At 40.8% G+C, this 10,916-nt stretch overlaps 2 protein-coding genes across 3 annotated transcripts; both read left to right on the forward strand.

Moving 5' to 3' along the window:
• The first annotated feature begins 2,514 nt into the window (after nt 1–2,514).
• On the forward strand, nt 2,515–3,264 carry LOC108033464 (keratin-associated protein 17-1). 2 transcript variants are annotated; one of them, XM_017107800.3, is made up of 2 exons: nt 2,515–2,674; nt 2,730–3,264. In XM_017107800.3, exon 2 carries the CDS (start codon nt 2,735–2,737, stop codon nt 2,981–2,983), a length of 249 nt encoding a protein of 82 aa, XP_016963289.1. In that variant the 5' UTR covers nt 2,515–2,674; nt 2,730–2,734; the 3' UTR covers nt 2,984–3,264. The 2 variants fall into 2 exon arrangements, with proteins under 2 accessions (XP_016963289.1, XP_016963290.1); XM_017107801.3 differs by having other exon boundaries at nt 2,525–2,674; nt 2,734–3,264.
• A 2,122-nt stretch (nt 3,265–5,386) lies between these two features.
• On the forward strand, nt 5,387–6,708 carry LOC122818848 (serine protease inhibitor dipetalogastin-like). The gene is made up of 2 exons (XM_050885000.1): nt 5,387–5,609; nt 6,373–6,708. The coding sequence occupies exons 1-2, from the start codon at nt 5,432–5,434 to the stop codon at nt 6,624–6,626; spliced, it is 432 nt and encodes a 143-aa protein (XP_050740957.1). The 5' UTR covers nt 5,387–5,431; the 3' UTR covers nt 6,627–6,708.
• The last annotated feature ends 4,208 nt before the right edge of the window (nt 6,709–10,916 follow it).

A 10,916-nucleotide genomic window follows, 5' to 3' on the forward strand; every position in this document is an offset into this window, starting at 1 on the left:
AGGAGGGCGGCGAGCCAAGCCAAAGGCAGTAACCAGCCAAAAACCCACCACCCACCACCCACGGCCCACCGCCCGTTGCAGCGGGGCGGGGGCGGCAAAGCCACAAACGGCAAGGCGAGCTGAGATGGGAGAATGAAAAGCGGAGAAAAGCGAGAACGGAAAAACCGAGAGCCGGGCCAGGCAAAACGAACAAAAACAAACAGAGCAACAAAAAAAGAAGCATCCAAATGAAAGTCGAAAATTTACGAAAAGCTACCAAATGTTACATTTCATCCCTTGATGGTGGACCGAACCACCCGCCCACCCACTCCCCTCCGGCGACCTGTGTCCTGGAAGAGAGAGAAAGAGAGAGAGGCGGCGGGGCGGGGAGCGAGGAGGGGAGGGCCGGGTAACCAACCGGAAAACGCCCTTTTTTCAGTGCCCCTGCGATGATGCGATTACAGCAAATGAGGGGACTTCCTGCCGTCCACCATTTTTGTTTTTTATTCGCAGCCTGACCAGCCACCCACACACAGATACACCCACACAAGCGCAGTGGCGCTCCGCACGCACGCACACCGGCGCACGTATCCTGTGGCTTTCGACAATTCACCACAAAATGTCAAGAATGACGAAAAGCTAGATGTGGAACGACTGCTACGTTGTGTTGGTATGTGCTGCACGCTGTCCCGCTCCCACAGCCTGCCTTCTCGCTCGCCCCCTCGGTTGTCCTGCCGCCGCTCCCGCTCCTGTGCTGGGCAAATATCATATCCTCCGTCGGCAGAGATGCTGAACTCTCCTGGCTTCTCTCGCTTTTTGCTACGCTTTTTTCTGCTCTTTGTTCGGCGAAATCCGGCGCTTGTAGGCTGTCGGATTATTAGTTCTAAAGTCAGGACCTCTTCCGACAAAGGGCTCTGCGCTTGGGGTACATTAAACCTTTCGAGCCATTTGAGCTCGATCTTGCACGGGGTCGGAGTGAAGAGTTTCCTGCCAGTTACTCTCGGTGTTTGTGGCTGCAGGATTAGCGCTTAATGATATTATTAAATAGATTCCACAGTATAAAATAAAGTAGGCCATAAAAGCCGAATTTCGTATTATCCTGCTCTTAAAACATCGGTTTATGAAAAAATCGCTATATATTTCTTTATGATAACTCAAAATGATATGGTTACAAGAATTATTTATATTATAATTAATATACTTAACATTTGTTTAAAGGCCAAAATAGAAACAACAAAATATATTATACGGTTTTTTCTGGATTGGTTATCAACTAAAAACAGACATTATCACTACACGCATTGTCATTTCAATTTTTTTTATAAAAAAGGAATTCAAAATGTAATATGTTTTAAGGTAATTTGCTTAAATTTCTATTTACTGGATTTATTTGAAGAAATCATTAAAACCTGAACTCTCATCTTAGAATGACCCTTTTCTCATTGTGATCATAACATTTTTTAAGTCAGAAATATAAAGTGAAATCGTTCTTAAATTGAACAAAAAATTAAAAATAAATAACATTTTATTATTATAAACATAAATATTTTTTAGTTTGAATGAATAACAGTATAATTATTTTTCCTTAATAAAAGTTAGAGTATACAGCGGTAGCGTGACTCTAACTCCTCCAGGCGATAGGAATGCAGTGTATCGCTATTGTGAGGACAGGCGCCGCACAGATCGGTGCATATAGCCGAGTAACATTTCCCATGTGGCGAGGATACATAGCTCTCGCACACCTATTCCTGCATATGGTCGGTGTGGCGCGGACGCGTTTTCGGGCCACTCCGCAATGGCGTTTCCCCAGCTGGCACTGGCTGGAGCAACCATGGCTATCGAAATCGCAATGGCAATCGCAATCGGAGCTCGGTCGGTTGTTGGTATGTTGATAGGGGTTGATTTACTGACTCTCATCCAAATTGAAGTGACTTTTGCGACAGTGTGAGCGCGGTGTTCGCCCATACAGACGCCGCCTCAACGTCTTTTGCACATGCCACTCGGCTTAGAGGGTGGAGTCTTGTAAGTCGATTCGCATCGGCGAGGGGTTTAGGATAAGCCCCGTGTCCATTACACAGCCCATTTGCCTGGCTGTGGTTACATGGACGGCCCCCTATATCGTACATAACGCAGGCGGCCCCCTCGGAGTACACCTTCCAAATACGATCCTGCGGTTATATTAACCAGTCAGAACGCAAAGTCATTTGCAGCTACGACGTGAGCGTCGCCGTCGGTCGCACCCAAGCCACCCACCCAATCGACCCAGAGCCACCCACGCCCCCCAGCACCCCGCTCTCCACACACATGGCAAATTTGCGGCATCAAGAAGTCGCATTTTTCTATACCCCCGACCCTCCGGAATTCGCGCTCTCTTTCGCTCCGACAACCCTGCTGGATGGCCTCGGTTTCCCAGTGGACAGGCCACGCCCCCGAGGCAGGGAAAACTCACCACTTTGCGGAAAACCTGCGCAGGCGCCCAAGCTCAGGTTCGAACTAGAATTCGAAGAGCACGTTTCGTTGGAAAAAGGAGGCTTTGGGCTTTCGTTTCTCTGCCTTTCGAGGTTGGTACTGCTTGTAGTTCATTCGATCCGGCCTTTTCAAACACATCGGAAGTCCGTTGCAAAAAAATAAATTTTTTAAAAATTTTACATAAAATTTTCTTTTTGGTTTGCCCGGCTCCATTCTAAAGCGTCAGGTTGGTAAAAAATAAAGTATAGAACAAAGTCAAGGTCCCTAAGAGCACTTTCCAGTAAGAATGGACGGCTACTATAGCAACAATGGCTGCAACAACGGTGGCTACCGAAGGAGTGGCAACTGTGGATCCTATTGTGGCAGCTGCCCCAACGGCCAGTGCCCCCGAATGGAGGCGGGTGGCAATGGCAGTGGGGCCCAAGGCCAGAGCCGGCCGGGTTGTCCTGGCGGAAACTGTTGCCCCGGCGGATGCTGCCCGACCGGAAGGTCGCGCTTCGGTCAAGACTGGCAGAGTGGCGGACGCCAGCACTAAAGAGCTGGCGCTTCCATGCCCGGCGAATCGAAACACCTATGAAACGGACTTCCCCACCCGAACTTTACCCGAATAGCTTGGACCAGGAACCAGACACGGAGAACATCTAACAAGGCGATGACAGAAGGGAAAGGATGCCGACCGAACCCATAACGGAGTTGAATGACCTGCACAATATACCACTGAACAGAGGCAATCTCAATGCAGGCGCCCAACAAGAATTATTCAAAGACAAATTTTTAGTAACACAAATATATAAGTAACACCTTATTACAAAATAACCAATAGTCTATCAAGATCTTTAAATATCAAATCATAAGGCTGCAAGTAATTTTTTAATGGGCCGATGTCATCAATTTGCTTATTAAAAATACGGGTGCTAGTCTGGTTTTAGCATTATGGGGGTTTCTGGTTGTTAGTTTGGGCGTAGCTTAAAAATCTCCATGCCAAGTCCTAACCTTTTATATTTAATTGTTTCCGAAATCTCTGCGTTCATACTTACGGACAGACAAACATGGCTAAATCGACACGGCTTGGGATCCTGAATTGAATATATATATGCTTCTATATCATATATTTTAAATTTGAATAATTATATTTTACATAATATATATTACTTTTTTACGAATCTGCTATAAGCTTTTTACTGTACTTATACAGGTATACAAATTACAACACTGTTTCACTGACATCATATGGTTAAACGGTCAGTCAGGCAGAAATGTCTAGATCGACTGAGCCATTTTATGTTTTGAAATGAGATGTTTGACATCTGAGACAGTATGGTTCGTAGAATTCAGTCTCCTCAGGTACTTTTAAATGAAGGTTTTACTAGATCACTTTGTATAAGGGTGGGAGTTTTACATCCAGAATGTGTCGAAACAATCTGTTGATTAACGTAGAGCTCTACTTTATTTACCCTTTACCTTTACAAGATACGGGTATAATGGGTTTTCATTAGGTTCGGCAGAATGGACTTATCACCAAATTATGTAATAATTGCTGTAATACCGTACGGATTTTCTAACTTTCTATTAATGATGATTAATAATTTAGCCCACTTAAATTCAGGCACTGTGGCTATAAAAATCATATTTCTGTTTCTGTGCTGCATATGTTATTCAAAATACGAAAAATTGCTAAGAAATAATGATTTTGTCTTGTTAGCCCAATCGTTTTTGAATGTGGCTTCTGTCATTCCTGTCAGAGACTCAATTAGATTACAACTTGTTATTTACACGTTATTAACCTAGCTGCACTAACCTGGCAAATTAAAAGGTTTTTTAACGTTTATTGTATTCAACATTGACCAAAACTTTTGCTTGGGGAATTCTAGGTGTGTTTTCGGTCAATTTCAACAATGGATTTTTTTCATTTAGTAGTGCTGAAGGACGGATATCTCAGACCCATACGTATCTGAGCATGAAAGGATAGAAGGATGCATCCGAGTCTCTGCGTGGCGTTGACCCATGCCATGCAACGATGTTACGGGCTAATACCTTCATGTGAGCAGGACCACGTGCGCTCCTCCTCCTTCTCCTCGTCCTCCTGCTCCTCCTTCTGTGGCGTGTATAACGCTGGTCGTGATGAGGTAGCTCTGGGTGAGGATGAGGATGTGAGTGGGTGGGTGCTGAGTGGCTTGGCGTGGCTGTGCTGGGGGTTGCTCTAATTCCACCGCCGCAATTCGAGGCAACCGAGGCTGTTCCTGGTTGTTGCTGCTGTGCACCCGTAAAATTGATTGCGGCGAAAGCTGGAAAGCTGCACGTTATGCTCGTGGCCTGACTTGGTATCTCTGGTCTGCTCAGTTCCGAGGGATGCTGGGAAAGCCTGGGAAATGGAAATAGCGCTCCCCCCGGCGAGTGAGTAGGAGTGCAGTGGGGCTGTGTCCCAACTGGTTTTCATGGTACAAATGTGATTTCTTGCGGAGTTTAAAGTAGCACTTCCTCTTTTCGGGATCTTTTATTTTCTTGCCTAGTCAATAATTACTTACTATTAGCTGGCCCAACTACAGGATACCATATAAAAAGTGCCATTGCATATCATAACATTGACTTTTTGTATCTGTAGATTTCCACTGTTCAAATGCCAATACATACAAATAAAGGAAACATTTTTCCTAACAAGTAAAAAGTATTTATTCCGTTAATACATAATTTTTAAAGTTTATTTTTTTATAATATCTAATTATCTAAAAAGGTATATAAAATAAGTGTGTATAAATTTTGCTGATATGGTTTATTTTGCAGCATTTCCGGACAGAATTGATTCTGCTTTATTATTATAAAGCACCTAGTATTGACTACAATATGAGATACCATTTAAGACATTAACAGGCGTCAACAATTTAATTTATCGCTTTGATTATATACTACTTCTCAACGCATATATATATGAGTGTTGGAACGTGTGGTCAGTGTCGCCTGATCAGTCTAAAACGTATAATTTACCATGCGTTGCCTCCTTCTGCCTGTCTGCCTGCTTGCCATTGTGGTCCTGACTGCGGCCCAACTTTGTCCGTGCTCTAGGGAATGGGATCCTGTCTGCGGATCGGATTCTAAGACTTACTCCAACCCTTGCCTCCTCAAGTGCGCTGGGGCTTCCTTTGTCAAACACGGACCCTGCAAGTGACAGGAATATAAAGATCCAACAATCACAATGTCACCCCAAATGGATCATGTAGAATAAACTCATTCGTTTTATAGCCTGTTTATACCTGTAACTCATAGAATAAAGGGGTTCATGATTAGTTTAAAACTAGGTTACATCTAGTAGGAAGCAATTCCTACCGAAAAATGAATATTTGTTTTTTGTCAGGATCACTAGCTAAGTCGAACTATCCATAGTTGGCTGTCTGTCACTCTAACTGGAAATCTCATAAATAATATCACTTAAATAACAGTTTAGGGCTTGGTTAGTGTGTAAAGGCAATATAATTTTGGAAAAGGGTCCGAAAATATATACATTTTGCCTCGTTTGCGTATACGCATAGTTTTTCACATTAAACTGAAATAGCAAAACCAGCACTGCACATAAAAGTCACTTGGTTCAATGTTAGACCATTATTCTTTACATCTTGCTCTGTTTCTATTGATTGCAAAAGTGTTAGCTATCACCGGAAAACATTTCAAAGGCATTTACCTAAGTCATCGGACGTACAATATTTATTATCCAATTATTTGGACCATTCATTGCAAAATCATAAGCAAATACTGTGAGTATCTAACACTTAAGGCCACCGACTTTTGCATTTTTTGTTAATTTTTCGAACGTTAATCTTCCATGCTACATATAATAAAACACCTAGTATTGAAAATCAAGCAAATACCGTTTAACTTATTGACGTACATCAAATTTTAAATTTTCCGCTTTAAATATATACCACTTTCAAGTGCTTATATATATGAGTGTTGGCACTTCTAATACATTCAGTCGCCTGATCAGTCTAAAACGAATACTATATAGTACCATGCGTTGCCTCCTTCTGCCTGTCTGCCTGCTTGCCATTATGGTCCTGTCTGCGGCCCATCGTTGTCCGTGCTCTCTGGTATTGAGCCCTGTCTGCGGATCGGATTCTATCACTTACCCCAATCCTTGCGTCCTCACGTGCGCAAATGTTACCATGGCCAAACGCGGACCCTGCTAACAGGAAAATAAAGATACAAAAAATCACAAAGTTTCCCAATCGGATAATTTTGTTTAATGTAAAATAAATTTATTCGTTTTAATGCCTGTTTATACTTATAGCTCATAGAGTAAAATAATATATGGATAGGTCGGAAATCATGTTACATCTAGAAGGAAGCGGTTCCCACAGGAAAAGTATATTTGTTTTTAATTAGAATCTGTCAGTCCACCTAGAAACTCAGAAATCTAATTTCACTCAAATAACCGTTTAAAACTGGGTTGTTATTTTTTATGGTAATATGATTTCGGCAAAGGTCCGAACATTATAATTATAATTATAATTATAAATTTTGCCTTTTACTAAAATGTGTTAAGCAAATAGTAAGGGTATCTAACACTCGAGTGTTTTGGATTCTTTGCGATTTACAAACGTGAATCAACCATTTTACATGTTATAAAACACCTAGTATCGAGGAAAAAATCAAGCATACCATACCTTTCAACTAATTAACATTTAAATTTTCCGCTTTAAATATATACTACGCCCAAGTGCTTATATGTTGAAATCGGGAACTCGAGTGCTCAGTGGTTTCCTTGGCCAAATACGGATTCTGCTAGAGAAAGAATTATACAGACCAGAAAAATGTAATATAAAGGCATCCAAAGGGATCTTTTTTTAATGTAAAATGAACCTTTTCATTTTTATTAGTGGGACAGCATGTACCATGTATAAGGAAGCGTATCCCACCGTATAAAGAATGTACATTTTTGACCAGAATCACTAGCCGAGTCGAACAAGTCATATTAGTCTGTCCGTCCGCATGAACATTGGGATCTCGGAAAAAATGAACGTAGGTCTATCTAAGTTTCTGGCCAAGGTCACATCTAGCCACATTAAGAGTAACTAGCCTTTTGCCAAAAAAATGTTTGGACTTTTATTGTTGATTAGTAAATTCTATAGTATATTATTAATAATTATGTAATTGTTTTTAAGAAAAATAACTTTAATTCGTAAAGTAAAATTTGGGTAGGTAGTGTAACCTTAACTTCCTGCGCTGTCAGTTTTCCATCCATTGTGTTTTAAATCTTGACCGTTCCGTTTAATCATCGATTCCATTGGCTCATCCTTTTGTAGCCGTCGTGGATTACAAGCTTATAAGTGGCATTCTCCCCGCACCCGCTAGGCGTGTGCACAAACTCAAAATTAGCAAACAGCCATCAATCCTGTAGTGTGCTATGCCGACCCACGCTCCGAATCGGATGGACAAGTGCCACAATTCACATCATCAAGATTGCGTGGATCTTGTACTCACACACCCGTGCATAGCCATATCCCATACACCATACACCATAACCCATATCACACTCCGCATATCCCATATGCAGCCCACCTTTTGGCCAAGGCTAATTCGCATGTCATGGTGACGATGAAGCGCTCCTCGTTGTTGGCCGTAGAGAGGCCTGGGTGCGGGGAATTAACCCTTTGCCGAGCTGTGTGCCCAGCAATGTGTCTATAAAAAACAATGATGGACATTGGGGACTTGGGCATAGAATAATAGTACATCAAAAATTTTACAGCAACGAAATAAAATCATTTACGCAACATCGAGACCCAAAAATAAATGGCAAGAAAGGAGTAAAGAAAACGAGAAATTATTTTTGCGAGCTTTCTAGGGTGACAATCGAATGCTCTTTTGAGATTTATCAAAATTGTACTAATATGGTGATTAAACTAAGATTATGTTTGCTCTTTGTTATATAATTAGGCACAAAGGGAGCCAAAAAAAAGGTCTGGGAGATAAATAAACATATTAATTTGACTTAGGTAAAAACAAAGTTGAAACTAAAAGGACATCTAAAAATGATGTCAGTTAGTTTCCCCTAGATACTTTCAATTTTTCAACTAGCATCTCATTTGCAATGACTTCGAAGTACACATTAGGGTATGCCAGGACTAGAAGGAGACCACGCTAAGCGGATGTAGCACGCTTATCCTTTTACACACGCCCACACTCGCAGAAGGACATCTGGGCATTGGGTTTTATTTTTGCATTATTATTTTTACTTTATTTAAACCACACAAAATACTTAAGACGATTTTGTGTTTTGTGGCCCAAGATGTATTGCCCATGGCCGGCGGCAAAAAGAAAAGTGTGAAAAGAACTGGGAGCGAGTGGCAAAAGTTTTCCCCCAAAGAGGTGGGCGGGCTGAAAGGGTAATGTGCAACATGTCCGAGCGGTTTGTGCGGCTGTCCCTCCTCGATTGGGGGCCCCGGGCGTTTGCATATGCAAAATAAGACTTCTTTCTTTACCTTCTGCCAAAGACATTTGTCTCAGACAATTGAATCGGGCTCTTTGATGACAGGGGGTGGTCAGAAACCGGGCATCAATAATAGACGCATGGCGCACACGTCCTTTGTAAAGACATTTGTCCCCATTCGCAATCGGACTTGGATCCCAATCTGCTGACAGAATTTATGACAGCTCCACTCCGCTTTGGAGCCGCAGGACTCACGTGACCCAACCCCTCCTTGGACAATGCTTAAGCATTGTGGAATATGCGACAGCATACAAATTGAGGATTTTTATTTTCATTACGCTTTTTATGATTTACATTTTTATTTGCCGCTCGCTTTGTTCGGCAAAATGTTTTCGGCACTTTTTTGATGTTATTTACTCATCGTCTTTTTTTGCAGCCCTCCTTTTTTACTCGCTCTTACTGCTCTGCAAATAGTGTGGAAGCACTTAATTGCTTTAATTGTTTAAATTTGTTAATTTGTTCTCCCTTTTGGTTGGCATTACTTCCATTAACAGCATTTACTATGGCTTACTAGGCTTTTGGTTGGGCGCTTTAATTTGTTTAGTAACAGCAGACATCGCAAATAATTTTTTAAAAGTTGTTTTGACTTCAAATGCTAAAGTAAGCATCCCAACTAGCAAGCCCCCATTTTTGTTACTCAAAGGCCTGATATTGAGCTGTAGTCTTATAGGAAAACAATAAAGCCATTATGTTTTTCGGTTCTGATTATTTAGTGCTATCATGCGGATTGGAATTTTTTTTACGGAATGGTCCACATTTCTTACAATTTTTGTTTGATTTTTAATGAAATGTTAGGGTTAAAATCATTGAGCGGACGAAAGCATTACTACACTGAAAAACAAAGTCGAAAAGGGTTATACAAGATTCGTCGGAAAGTATGTAACAGGCAGAAAGAAGCGTTTCCGACCCCATAAAGTATAAATATTCTTGATCAGGATCACTAGCCAGGTCGATCTAGCCATGTCCTTCCGACCGTAAAAATGATAGGCTTTCGGAAACTACAAAAACTAGAAGAGTCGGTCCTGACATGCATACCGGGTATCTGATAGTCGAGGAACTCGACTATAGTGTTCTTCCTCGTTTTTATACCCTTGCAAAGGGTTAATAATTTCAGTCAGAAGTTTGCAACGCAGTGAAGGAAACGTTTCCGACCCCATAAAGTATATATATTCTTGATCAGCGTCACAAGACGAGTCGATCTAGCCATGTCCGTCTGTCCGTACGTCTCCTTCACTGCGTTGCAAACTTCTGACTGAAATTATTATACCCTCTGCAAGGGTATAAAAATATATCTTTTGTGTTTTTTAACTATAACCTTATAAGCTTGAAAATAACATTTTTTAATTAGTTCTGAATTTTAAATTAATTTTACTTAAATCGGACGACTATATCATATAGGAACGATCGGATAATTGGTCGGAAATAATTTGAAACAAATTATAGCTTTGGGGCTTTTTGACATATTATCTTATAGTATTGGGAATATAAATTTTTATATTTTTAAGAATTTCGAATTCAATTTAATAAAATTATTGCTTATTTTTTATAGCTGCAAGGGTATAACTTCCTTTCTTGTTTTTTTTTTTATTTTTCGTAGTGTGGTGCACCATGAATTCGTACCACCCGGCCAAACTGTTAATTTAAAATATTATGCGTCGTTTGCAGGAAGCAATTCCTTTTAAAAGACCAAACAACAACTCTTGATTTTTTTATTACAATATTTTATCGGCGTTTAAAATGTTATTGTTAAGTCCGTGTTACTTTTGGATATTTCCAAATCTTAAGAGAACACCCCACGGAAATGGGTTTCAAATTATAGAGAAGGTAACAAAATCGAAGAAGGCGAGTATGGCTATATAAAATTAATTATAAGTCACGTTATTTTTGTCTGCTGTAGAATATTAAGCGAACTGGGCTACTGATTGGAATGCCATTAATCTACTTGTATAACAGCATAACTAAATGCGCTTTATCATAAAATATAAAAGGA

Source organism: Drosophila biarmipes, chromosome 2L (assembly GCF_025231255.1).
Source record: "Drosophila biarmipes strain raj3 chromosome 2L, RU_DBia_V1.1, whole genome shotgun sequence".
Classification (NCBI taxonomy): domain Eukaryota; kingdom Metazoa; phylum Arthropoda; class Insecta; order Diptera; family Drosophilidae; genus Drosophila; species Drosophila biarmipes.